Raw genomic sequence first — 13,855 nt, forward strand, 5'->3', positions numbered from 1 at the left:
GATGAGGAGAAATTACTCCTCTCAAAGGGTAGTGAGTCTGTGGAACTCACTGTTCCAGAGTGTGGTGGGTGTCAGGACTCAATAAATTTAAGGAAGAGCTTGGCAGATTTTAATTAGTAACGGGTTTGAAGTGCTACGGTGAACAGACAGGAAAGTAGAGTTGAGGCCAAGATGAGATCAGCCATGATCATATTAAATAGCAGAGCAGACTTGAGCAGTTAAGTTGTCTACTCTTATGATTCTAAAACCTTCAATTTGCTCTGAACATTGCTCATTCAGCAAAGCCAGGAACCAAAATTTATGATGACATGACAAAGATCCTTGAAGAACACTATTCTCCAAAACCACTGACCGTCGTGGATTAGTTCAGTTTCCACCAAAGGAATAAAATGGAAGGTGAAAGCATTGCTCAGTTTGTGGCAATCTTAAAAAGGCTGGCACAACATTATGAGTTTGATGAGTCATGAGAAGATACTCTTCAAGATCTTCTACTTGTGGTTGCCAAAATGAGGCTATCCAAATAAGATTGCTTACTTTATGCTTTGAGTTTAAAGACAGCAGTAGAAATTGTAGGGTTGATGGAATTGAATGCTAAAGAGGCTTCACAATTTGCTGCAGGAACAAAGATTCACAAGTTGGGAACTGCCCATAAGAAGTCAAAACAGCAACAAGCATATCGCAAATGTGTCAAAATGGGCCATTCAGCGAGTGAATGCTGGAGCAAGAATAGTCAATGCAAGAATTGTGGCAAAATGGGTCACATTGCAAAAGCTTGTTGGGCATAATAGCTTCCCCTGAGAACAATATTTAGCAGAAGAATCTGGGTACCTTCAAGACGAACAAGTCACATTCTACAAACAGAATTTACAACATAGAACAAAAGAAGTACAACCGTGAAGAGAATGTCCAGAAAAATAAGTAAGAGGTCCAACTGAAATCTTATCCATAAAGGGAGCATCACATAGATTGTGAGCGATTCGAAACTTACATGGACGATCTATTAGGTTGGAAGTTGTTATTGGTGCCTCTGTATCTGTAATTCCTGAGACTACATAGCAACAAAAGTTGAAACATCTTCCTTCAGAACCAGCTGATGAGTTTTAAGAACATACATGGAAGAGATAGTGCAGTTATAAAGGTTACATCATGGTCAATATAGAGTTGAGTGGACAAACAGCAGAGTTGCCTCTCAATGTGGTCCGTGGTAATTTTCCAGCTTTATTTGGGAGATCATGGTTGGAGAAATTAAACCTTGAATTGGAATGCTGTCAACAGATTGGTTGATGTCAAAACAGACCTAGAGCACCTACAAGAGTGTATTCAAAGAGACATTTGGCTCGACAAAGGGAGTTCAAGTGAAACTCAAGATAAAGCTTAATAGTCAACCATAAAGTCTGAAAGAAAAAGAGTGGCATGGTGGCACAGTGGTTAGCACTGCTACCTCACAGTGCCAGGGATCAGGTTCAATTCCTGGTTTGGGTCACTGTCTGTGTGGAGTCTGCACATTGTCCCCATGTCTGCATGGGTTTTCTCCAGGTGCTCCAGTTTCCTCCCACAGTCTGGTTAGGTGCATTGATCTGAACAAGCGCTGGAATGTGGCAACCAGAAGAATTTCACAATAATTTCATTGCAGCGTTACTGTAAGACTTACTAGTGACTAATAAATAAACTTTTTAAAAAAGAGAAAGCGGTGCTATATGCAATTCATCCCAGGTCGGGGAAGAATTAGTATGACTTGTTAACATTGGTGTGCTACAGCCAGTTACGAGTGACTGGGCTACTCCCATTGTGCCTGTCATGAAACTAGATGGTTCTGTTTGTATTTGTGGTGATTTTAAAACAATCATAAATCCAGTGTTGTGTGCCGATCAATATCCCTTTCCTTTAGTTGAAAATATTTTTGCTGGGTCGTCAGGTGGGCAGAAATCCAGCAAGACTGATCTTTCACCAGCATAATTACTGATGCATGGAGCCACTGAATCTCAAGCATTGCTTAACATCAATACTCATAAAGGTCTTTTTCTTTATAAAAAGTTAACTTTTGGAATAACATCTGCACCAGCCCAATTCCAAAGATCGGTGGATCAGATTTCAAGTGGTCTCTCTGGCGTACAATATTACCTGGATAATATTCTAATTACATGGTCCCTTGAATAATTTAGATGCAACATTGGAACATCTTCAATCACATGGTCTGCGTATCAAGAAAGAAAGATGTGACTTTTTGCAGATGCCATTCTAGTATTTGGGTCACATTGTTGATAGTAAAGGGTTACATAAAACACCTAAAAGATGTAAGCTCTTTTAGTAATACCACATCCGACAAATGTGACGCAATTGAGATCGTTTCTGAGATTAATAAATTATTATGGCAAATTTATTCCTAACTTAGTTACATTATTGAAACCATTGTGTAATTTACTATATGTAAAATAATCATGGGATTGGACAACAGATTGTGACAAAGCATATACAGATGTTAAAGATGCTTTGCAGAAGTCTGAAGTATTGGTTCATTTTAATCCAAAGCTACTATTATTGCTTGCTTGTGACTTTTTACCTTATGGAATGGCATATTAAGCCTTCTGGCGAAGAATGACCGAAAGTTTTTGCTTCACGTACTTTGACTACTACTGAATCTAACTCTGCTCAGCTAGAAAAAGAAGTGTTGAATATAATTTTTGGCATACAAAGGTTTCATCATTATTTGTATGGTTGTCATTTCACATTTTTGACTTATCTTTAACTACTATTTTTGGGCTGTATAAAGGCATACCGCTGTTAGCTGCTAGCTGATTGCAAAGATGGTCACCGATCTTATCTACTCACTTGCAAGCTATAAAATATGGTCAGTCAGAGCGCATTACATATTTAGCTTTATATATTGAGCTGATGCCACCAACTACTTTTGCTAATATTCTTTATTTTTCACTGGTGAATCATTTATCTGTAACAGTTTCTCAAGTTCAAAGACATACCAGAAATAATCCCATGATGGAGAAGGTGATGGATATGGTATTGAAAGGAATGGGAGCTGGAATGCATCGTACACATGCTGATATGAAGCCTCATGTAACGAAAGCTTGAGTTGACCACCTAAGGTGGGAGTCTATTGTGGGGAACTTGACTGATCATTCCTCCTGGACTGTGTGAAGAGTTCTTGAGAAACTACATGAAGGACATTCTGATATAGTCCGAATGAAGGGATTAGCATGTAGTTATTTTAGTAGCCTGGTTGGGATGCTCAGATTGAAGAAAAAGTTGGACAGTGTCAATCCTGACCCGAATAAGAAATACACCACCATTGTTTCTTTTACACTTATGGGTGTCACCTAAAACGCCAGGCAATGATTGCATGTAGACTTTGCTAGTCCGTTTGACAGTTGCATGTTCTAAGTCATAATTGATGCACACTCAAAGTGGCCGGAAGCTGTAATCATGAGACTTACTACATCTGAACAAATTATTGAAAAGCTTGCCAAAAATTTTGTATAATTTACTAAACCGGAACAGATTGTCAGCGATAGCAATTCACAGTTTACCTCACAAGACTTTGAGGATTAGCTCAAAGTAAATGATATTCGGTATATAAAATCCACACCTTATACTCCAGCAACCAGTGGATTCGCTGCAAGATTCACACAATACTTGAAACATTCTTTCAAAGCTTCAAGACAACAAGGTTCATTATCACATTGTGTGAATGGCTTTTTGGCATCTTATTAGAAACACTGCTCATGTGACTACCCAAAGTTCACTGGCATTACTCTCCTAAAGAGAAAGTTGAGAACTATGATTTGTTACCTCCAGAAACTTCAGAAAATTAACAGCAATCGCAAGTTGCTAGACGAGAAGTGAAAGCAAAACAACACATTTCAGCAAGGAGATTGAGTGTTAGAGTGTAATTCTGCCACGAGTGAGAAATACCATAGTTAGAACAAAAACAGGTTCTTACACAGTTCAATCCGAAGATGAACTAGTTTGGCAATGCCGTGTTGACCAATTGTTAACATCTCAAAATGATCTCTATAATCATCTCCAGAAATACCAACTTCCTTCCTCCCTCATGTTGTGAACACTGCAACAGAAGATTTAAAATCTGAGTTGCTTGATGGTTGTGTCTATACTACAATACTATGTAAGAATGATGCAGAATTAGTTCTAAGAGAAGGAGTGTCTACTGGAGTTCCAAATCACACTTGTCAGGTCAAGGACAAATTCCAAAACATTGTATATAATCGAAGAGGAATAGCCATCCTCCTAATCAGCTTTCTTACTGACTGTGTATATGAATAATGGTACATAGTATACATAGTACTGTGTCTAGAGTATTACTGATGCTATGTGTAACATTATGGTAAATTGTTCTCATGACCACAGAAGGGAGAGGATGTTGTACATTTAACTAGTTGCATGATTGCTTTAAAAGCTGGTCACATGATTTGATGGTGATGTCATAGGGATATCTCACAGGCTGCTGTTTAGTTTGTTTCTGTTCTATCCAGAAAACATCCCTTTCAATAAATTTGCTGTGTATTACTAGGAATCTGCGTGTTCAAACCCACACTTTTTTCAGTTTAAAACCCACATATCCTAACATAGTTAAGGCATTACAACACAGATTGGGAGCGGGGCTGACAGGCGCCAGGAGTGAGGCTGACGGGTGCTGGGGGAGGGAGTCGCGCACGCTGAGGGAGGGAGTCGCGCACGCTGGGAATGCAAATTGCATTGTGGAAAAGTTTTTATAATGGGGAGAGTGGAACTGTTTTACCTGTGGGGCAGAAATATCCAGAGCTGGATTCGTTAATTCAGTTTTATCCTGGGATTTCTCTCTTGTTAATCGTGCAGCTTCCTTAACCTCTTGGAACCTTTCTGCAAACTTTAACAGAACAGAAACATCAAAATCATTTCACTCCTGAAAATGCCTAGCTCCAGTTTATGATTCTGCTAACCTTTTGTGGATTTCCACCAGCATCAACATTTTAAATAAATTCATTGTCTTTGAGCTATTTGCGATATGCTGTGGACACGGAAGTTGTGATAAAAATACAAGATATTTCTTGACATTGAGACTTGTACAATCTGCTAACTCATTCTGTTCAAATCCTTGAAGCTGTGGAATTCTTGATGCCTCAATAATCTGCAATGCATTGATACTGTTATTTCACATCTTTTCCCTCTTCACTTCAAATTGTTTAACAGTGTTCTCCTCTCATCACACAAACTCTTAACCTGCTGCCCAAATCCTGCTCTGCTCAGCTTCCTGTTCACCTGCCCTTGTTTCACACCAATGCACTAGCACATTTCCCTTGCCCAGATCCCCCTGATCTTTTAACCTCAGCATGCCCCACATCGTACACACACTTAATGCCCAATTATTGCCAGACCCCACCTTTCTGCTGTATCAATCTTCAGATATCTTGCTTTTTACAGGCTGAAGCTCCCTCGCTAAACCTTAAAAATTGCTCTAATAGGGAAGTTATCAGTCTCCTGACCTGGTGACCACCTGAAAGACCCTGACCTGGTGACCCTGAGTCTGGGGTTTTTCTTCTCTTCATGTTCTCTCTAAATGTAAACAGCTACTGTTCTGTCTCCCTGGGGAGAATCCCTCTCTTGCTCTTGGGTCTTTACTCCAGTTCCTTGGTTACAATAACCAGAGTGTTATAACTGGGCACAGCCTCTGCCACATACCTGTGAAAGCTGCTGTTCTGAGTTGAAACCCAGACCATAAACGGTGTTGGCACGGCTATCAGCCCATTGACCAAATTTCTGCGAGGTTTTGGTGAATGACATGTTGGGGGTGATGGTGCTGTTGATAATTGCCTGAAATCGAAATAATTCATTAAGTTAGGATTGCATTAAATCAGCTCCAGGTTAAGCCCAATTTTCCTGCTGACGTGCAGATGGAAGTGATTTTTGAGTGGACAGACCAATTCTGGTGTGATCATAATGTGAATGCAATGTGATTAAGAAGCAATAGAGGTCAGGGCATGGGGCGACCTGTGTGGTGAGGGTGGGGGGGGGGGGGGGGGGGTGTGCGGGGGGCGACTTGTGGTGTGGATGTGGAGCGATTGTGGTGCGGATGTGAGTGACTGTAGTGTGAAGCAATTGTGGTGTGGGTGTGCAGTGATTGTGGTGTGCATGTGGAGCGGTTGTGGTGTGGAGCAATTGTATTGTGGATGTGAAGCGATTGTGGTATGGAGTGATTGTGGTGTGGGGGTGGAGTGATTGTGGTGTGCATGTGGAGCAATTGTAGAGCAGGAAATGTATGATTGTAGTGTTAACAGGGAGCTACAGGAGAGTTTATTGACCCTCTTTGTGTTAACAGTTTATTGACCCTCTCTGTGCTGAGTTTTAGTTCTTGGGGCATTTAATTACCAATACCTTGGTTCCACCGACGCTAATGATCCGGTAAACATTGCGTGTGCTGTCATAGAAGAAGGAGACGGTAACAGCATGCTTGCTCGCTGGGATCCAGTTTCGTTTGGTTGCAGGATCAATCTGGAAGACGTGAGCCCTTGCGCTGAAAATCGGTTGCTCCCTACACAAAGAAACCAGAATTCAGACACTAACCACATAACCAGCAAACCCTACAGACTGCTCCAAACATTCCTTTCACCAAAACCAATCCAATCCCAAAAAAATCTTGTGCTGAAGAGAATCCCACACATCCGAGAAGTTTCATTCTCATGGACACTCTCGCAGGGTACAGGTTCCACACACTCTGGGCAAGATTTTCCAGCTGCACTTATCCCATGACTGGAAAATCCCACCCAAGGTCAACAGAACTTGGCATTGTCCAAGAGAAAGCATCATCAACCTAATTGACTCTCACTGGGGCACGGGTTCCGCACGCACTGACTCTCACTGGGGCACGGGTTCCGCACGCACTGACTCTCACTGGGGCACGGGTTCCGCACGCACTGACTCTCACTGGGGCACGGGTTCCGCACGCACTGACTCTCACTGGGGCACGGGTTCCGCACGCACTGACTCTCACTGGGGCACGGGTTCCGCACGCACTGACTCTCACTGGGGCACGGGTTCCGCACGCACTGACTCTCACTGGGGCACGGGTTCCGCACGCACTGACTCTCACTGGGGCACGGGTTCCGCACGCACTGACTCTCACTGGGGCACGGGTTCCGCACGCACTGACTCTCACTGGGGCACGGGTTCCGCACGCACTGACTCTCACTGGGGCACGGGTTCCGCACGCACTGACTCTCACTGGGGCACGGGTTCCGCACGCACTGACTCTCACTGGGGCACGGGTTCCGCACGCACTGACTCTCACTGGGGCACGGGTTCCGCACGCACTGACTCTCACTGGGGCACGGGTTCCGCACGCACTGACTCTCACTGGGGCACGGGTTCCGCACGCACTGACTCTCACTGGGGCACGGGTTCCGCACGCACTGACTCTCACTGGGGCACGGGTTCCGCACGCACTGACTCTCACTGGGGCACGGGTTCCGCACACACTGACTCTCACTGGGGCACGGGTTCCACACATAGTGATTCTCACAATCCAAGTTTGTTCAGCCTTTCTTCATAATCCATATCCTTCAAACCAGGCAACATCCTGGTAAATCTCTTCTGCATTCTTTCCAATTCATCAACATCCTTCCAGTTGTATGGCGACTAGAATTCTACACAATACTCCAAATGTACCCTAACCAAAGCCTTATACAGTTGCAATATGATTTTCCAATTTCAATAGAGAAATTATTTTGGGGAAAGTAATGGGATTGAAGGTGGATAAATCTCTAGTTCCTTACAATCTTCATCTCAAAGTACTCAAGGAAGTGGCCTAGAAATAGTAGATCCATTGGTGATTATTTTCCAAAATTCTATGGACTGGACTGGTTCCTTCATATGGGAGGGTAGCTAACGTAAACCCGCTATTCAAAAAGAGAAAACGGGGAACTATAGACCACTGAGCCTAACGTCAGTACTGGGGAAGTTGCTAGAGTCTATTATCAAGGATTTCAGAACTCGGCATTTGGAAGGCAGTGGTATAATCAGATAAAGTAAACATGGATTTACAAAAGAGTTTGACGATAAGGGGTAAACCTTTTAGAACAGAGGTGAGGAGAAATTTCTTTATCCAAAGGGTGGTGAATGTGTAGAATTCACAACCACAGAATGTAGTTGAGGCCAATACGTTGAGTGATTTCAAGAAAAGTTAGAAGTAGCTCTTGAGGCTAAAGGGATCAAAGGATATGGGGGAAGGGGGAATCAGGGTATTGAATTCGATGATCAGCCATGATCAAAATGAATGGCGGAGCAGGCTTGAAGAGCTGAATGGCCTCCTCCTGCTTGTAGTTTTTGTTTTTATGAGAGCCAAGCTAGCGTTTTATGGGAATCACTGAAGTTTAATCCTAATGGCTCATCAGGGCTAGGGAGAAAAGTCATGCATCCTAGTGCTTCACTTTCTCTCCGGGCTCCTTACTCTTCCCTTGATCCCACCTATAATCCCTCAACGCATACTGTCATGTATCTCTACAAAGTGCTATGGATACTATCGAATAGTACAGTACCAGAAAGAGACCATTCAACTCGTTAATTCTGTATCAGTTTTTCAAATAGAAATCCAGTCAGTACTTCCAGCACCCCAACATCTCTTTCCTGATACTTTCTTTTCTCCAGTATTTACCCACTTCCTTTTGAACACTAATTTGAACCTGGATCCACCACAATATCAGGGAAGGAGTGCATTCCAAATCCCAACTACTCTTCTGGTAAGTTTTCTTCAAGTTGCCTCTGGTTCTTTTATCAATCAACTTAAATTGGGGAACATGATTATCGGTTCTTCAGACATTAGAAACAGTTTCTATTTATTTTGCCCAAACCCTTCATAATTTTATTTTTATCAATTCCCCTTAGGCTTCTTGGCTACAGACAAGTTGCTGGAAAATGGGGTTAGAACAGATACATGCTTGATCAGTGGGCCGAAGGGTCTCTTGCTGTGCTGTACGACTCTATGACTATGTCTCAGAGAACAATTCCAGCTTCTCTTCAATGAGAATCTCAGAGAAGGATCCTGAGACAACAGTCAGCAGCACTTAGCAGAGAGTGCGAGAGGATGACAATGGGATAGACAGTGAGCAACTAGCAGAGAGTGTGAGAGGAGGACATTGGGATAGACAGTCAGCACCTAGCAGAGAGTGTGAGAGGAGGACATTGGGATAGACAGTCAGCACCTAGCAGAGAGTGCGAGAGGAGGACATTGGGACAGACAGTGAGCAACTAGCAGAGAGTGTGAGAGGAGGACACCGGGACAGTCAGCACCTAGCAGAGAGTGTGAGAGGAGGACATTGGGACAGACAGTGAGCAACTAGCAGAGAGTGCGAGAGGAGGACGCCAGGACAGTCAGCATCTAGCAGAGAGTGTGAGAGGAAGGCATCGGACAGTCAGCAGCACCTAGCAGAGAATGCAAAAGTAGGACACTGGGACAAACAATCAGCACCTACAGGAGAGTGTGAGAGGAGGAATCGGAGCAGATAGTCAGTACCTAGCAGACAGTGTGAGAGGAGGACACTAGGACAGACCGTCAGCACCTAGAGAAGTGTGAAAGGAGGACACTGGGACAGTCAGCAGCACCTAGCAGAGAGTGTGAGAAGATCAGTGACTAGTGGTGTGCCTCAGGGATCAGTGTTGGGACCGCAATTGTTTATGATTTACAGTTAGGGACCAAGTGTGGTGTGTCAAAATTCATAGATGACACTAAGATGGGTAAAAGAGCAAAGTGTGCAGAGGACGCTGAAAGTCTGCAAAGGGATATAGATAATCTAAGTGAGTGGGCAAAGGTCTGGCAGATGGAGTACAATGTTGGTAAATGTGAGGTCATCCATTTTGGTAGGAATAACAGCAAAATGGACTATTATTTAAATGGTAAAAAATTGCAGCATGCTGCTATGCAGAAGGACCTGGGTGTCCTTGTGCAGGAATCACGAGTTTGTTTGCAGGTGCAGCAGGTAATTAAGAAAGCAAATGGAATTTTGTTCTTTATTGCTAGAGGGATGAAGTTTAAAAACAGGCAGATAATGTTGCAGCTGTGTAAGGTGCTCGTGAGGCCACACGAGGAGTACTGTGTACAGCTTTGGTCTCCTTACTTGAGAAGGGATATACTGGCACTGAAGGGGGTGCAGAGGAGATTCAGGAGATTCATTAGGTTGATTCCGGAGTTGAGAGGATTGGCTTATGAGGAGAGACTGAGTAGACTGGGGCTATACTCATTGGAATTCAGTAGAATGAGGGGAGATCTTATAGAAACATATAAGATTATGAAGGGAATAGATAAGATAGAAGCAGGGAAGCTGTTTCCACTGGCAGGTGAAACTAGAACTAGGGGACATAGCCTCAAAATAAGGGGAAGCAGATTTAGGACTGAGTTGAGGACAAACTTTTTCACACAGAGGTTTGTGAATCTGCAATTCTCTATCCACGGAAGCAGTTGAGGCTACCTCATTGAATGTTTTTAAGGCAAAGACAGATAAATTTTTGAACAGTAAAGGAATTAAGCATTATGGTGAGCGTACAGGTAAGTGGAGCTGAGTCCACAAAAAGATCAGCCATGATCTTAATGAATGGCGGAGCAGACTCAAGGGGCCAGATGGCCTACTCCTGCTCCTAGTTCTTATGTTACGTTCTTCAGAAGACACTGGGACAGATAGTCAGCACCTAGCAGAGACTGTGAGAGGAGGATACTGAGGAAGACAGTCAGCAGCATCTTGCACCTAGCATTATAAGAATAATGCAAGTTTGTTGGCTGGTAAGGTTTGGGAGGGTCATTAAGAGCAGGGAATTAGAAAAACAATTTTTTGAAAAAGATGCTCCTTATATTTAAAAATGACGAAGGGAAAGCTAGGGCCTATCAGAGATGTACAAGCTAAAGTAAAGCAAAAAACTTAATTAAGGTTTATTTATTAGTCACTGTGGGAGGAAACCGGACCACCCAGAGGAAACTCACGCAGACACGGGGAGAACGGGCAAACTCCGCACAGTGACCCAAGCCGGGAATCGAACTCGGGTTCCTGACGTTGTGAGGCAGCAGTGTTAACTACTGTGCCACCATGCTGCCCATAACTTGGGTTGATTCAAAAGATATGGGCAGGGTTCACACTGTGTACTTTGTTACTATCTTAACAAAGGAGAGAGATGATGCAGACATTCTAGTTACAGGAGTGTGAAATATTAGATATAATTAGCGTAATGAGAGAGGAAGTACCAAGGGGACTTGAAGGTGCGTAAGTCACCAGGACCAGATTGATTGTATCCCAGGCTGTTGAAGGAAGCCAGGGAGGAAATAGTAGATGCTCAGACAATCATTTTCCAATCCTCACTAGATACTGGCAAGGTCTTGGAGGATTGGAGGTCTGCAAATGTGGTACCAATATTTAAAAAGGGTGCGAGGGATATGCCAGAGAACTATAAGTTGGTCAGTCTGACTTCAGTGGTGGGCCCATTTATTAGAAGCAATTCTGGGAGAGAGAGTAAACTGTACCTTAGAAAAGCGCTAGAACAGTCAACATGGTTTTGTCATGGGAAGATCATGTCTAATCAACTGAATAGAATTTTTTGAGGAAATTGGGAAAGAGAGGATATGAAAAAAAAACATGGCAGGTAAAATCAAAGAAAAATAAGATGTTTTACCACTACAATGCAATAATGAGCATCATCACTGGAATTCTCCACTCAACTTCCCTCCTGTTTGTAGGCATCACTCCATCACACATTCACCAACTGACAAACCATCCATGATGACCTGCTCAACCTACCTAGTGCCCGCCTTCCATCTCAGCACCCTGTGGAACACCATTTCTGAGCAAAGTCTACCAGCAAATGTCCTTTAAATCAAAGAATAGAATACATGGGAAGTCACTAACAACATCCTTGTGACAAACCCCATCTGTCAAATGTCAGGCTCTGAACTACCACAAAGAGAGTGGTTCTTGCTAAACAAGTTCAGGACAGGGTTCCTATACAGCCAGTTTCCATCACTAAGACTTCAGTACAGATCGCTTATGCACTTGTGCAGTCTCACAAACAATGCTGCACACAACCAAGGACTGTCCTCCCTACAGACTAGTAGCGACTAATCAACTTAAACTCAGCAAATGAGAAGACTAGTGTTTGGGGATTTGCATTTATTGAATAAAAAGACTGAGCATCCTCCTATTCCATAAGCCCCATTTGTTAACCAGCTTTTTATGTGGTAATTTATCAAACAATTTCTTAAAATCCATATAATCATTTAATTTTCATCAAAAATGTGATTAAATTAGTTCTGTAAAATCTGCTTTTACAAATGCATGGTGGCTCTCCTTGATTAACCCAAAACTCTTTGAGGGCCTGTTGAATTTTTTTCCCAACTAGTGTTTCAAATACCTTACGCACCACTGTTGTTAAACTGACCAGTCCGTAGTTGCTCAGACCATTTTTATATCATTTCTTGAATAAGGCCATCACAATTCCCACTCTCCAATTCTTTGGCATCTCCCCATACCTAAGGAAAATTATGCTATCTCCGAGTCTGGGCCAGTAGGACCGGGCCACTGGGACAGAGTCACTGTGTCTGGGCCACTGGGACAGAGCCACTTTTCTGCCATATTCTCCTCATTCTCTTCTGTGTGAAATCATTATTGCAAATCTCTTCATGCATATGCTCAGTAGCTATTATTAGAGTTAACCTGTTATTCTAGAACATCCACTACATTAACCACCCAATCCCCTCCACCACTGCATAATGCATACAGGAGCAAGGAATGGAGATGCATGGGGGAACAACATCAGCTGCAAGTTCCCCTCCAAGCCACTCACTATCCTGACTTAGAATTATATCACAATTTCTTCTGTTACCGGTCAAATGGGAACATAGAAACAGTAGTAAGCGGCTCCGCCATTCAATAAGATTATGTCTGATCTGGCTGTGATAAACTTCACTTGCCTGTCTGCTATCCTCCCCTGCCCCACCCCTTGACTCCCTTGTCTACCAAAACTCTGTTTAACTCAGCCTTGAATAGATTCATAGAGCAAGTCTCCATTGCTTTCTGGGAAGAGAATTCCACTAATGACCTTTTGAGGTGGCCCAGCCAGTGATACCCACATTCCAAGAATGAACTTTAAATATTGGAACTTGTGGTTATGGTCCCTTTAAGGATCCATTGTTAATGTAAGATCACATGACCCAGGGAACCAATTGGGGAGTAGGGTGAGAGGATCACCCAGGTGAGTTGAAGTTTCTGTTCCAGAATCTTCTCAGAGGTTGACTGTTAGTCAATAGTCGGCAAGCTTCTGTTTTAGTTATATGTAAATGAATATTGTTATTTGCCTAACTGGTGAACAGGAATTATTACATTGGTGATGAAGATAAAAGAAAAAAGTGGTTCCAAAATTGTGAGTAAAAAGTCATGTTGAAGTTCAGTTCAAGTTGAGAAACAGAATTGTGTTTGAAGATATGGACAGATAGATCACTTTGATGTCTCTGGGGAAGAGTGGATACAATGCATTGAATGTTTGGATTACTAATTTCAGGCCAATACAGCCTCACATCCCCAAGCACCCCCCAACTCACTCACTGAGATAATTAAATTAGTGAAAACACATGACAACCTGAAGCTATCGGTAATATTGCAGTAATTTAAGTTAACTCAACTGGAGAATCTGTGGGGAAACTACTGCACTTTATATTAGCAAATTAAGACCAATCTCAGAGCACAGAGTTTGGATGACTCTCAATGATATACTGCAGAATTGTTTAGTCTGCAGGATAAATAATGTCATCCAAAAAAAGCTATGAGCAGAGGCTTTTTAAGCTGCTGCTAGAAATAGTGCTGGTGATGGAGTGTGC

The 13,855-nt window shown here is 42.8% G+C and overlaps 1 protein-coding gene across 1 annotated transcript in view; it reads right to left on the reverse strand.

The window, feature by feature from the left end:
• Positions 1-13,855, reverse strand: part of LOC145358520 (homer protein homolog 3-like) — a 57,185-nt gene that overhangs the window by 18,850 nt on the left and 24,480 nt on the right. The window contains exons 2-4 of the mRNA XM_080212651.1: positions 6,385-6,541; positions 5,692-5,823; positions 4,772-4,879 (exon numbers count right to left, since the gene is read on the reverse strand). Coding sequence (XP_080068777.1) covers positions 4,772-4,879; positions 5,692-5,823; positions 6,385-6,541 — 397 coding nt within the window. The remainder of the gene's footprint in view (positions 1-4,771; positions 4,880-5,691; positions 5,824-6,384; positions 6,542-13,855) is intronic.

This window comes from Carcharhinus amblyrhynchos, chromosome 26 (assembly GCF_965287045.1).
Source record: "Carcharhinus amblyrhynchos chromosome 26, sCarAmb.v2.hapA, whole genome shotgun sequence".
NCBI lineage: Eukaryota > Metazoa > Chordata > Chondrichthyes > Carcharhiniformes > Carcharhinidae > Carcharhinus > Carcharhinus amblyrhynchos.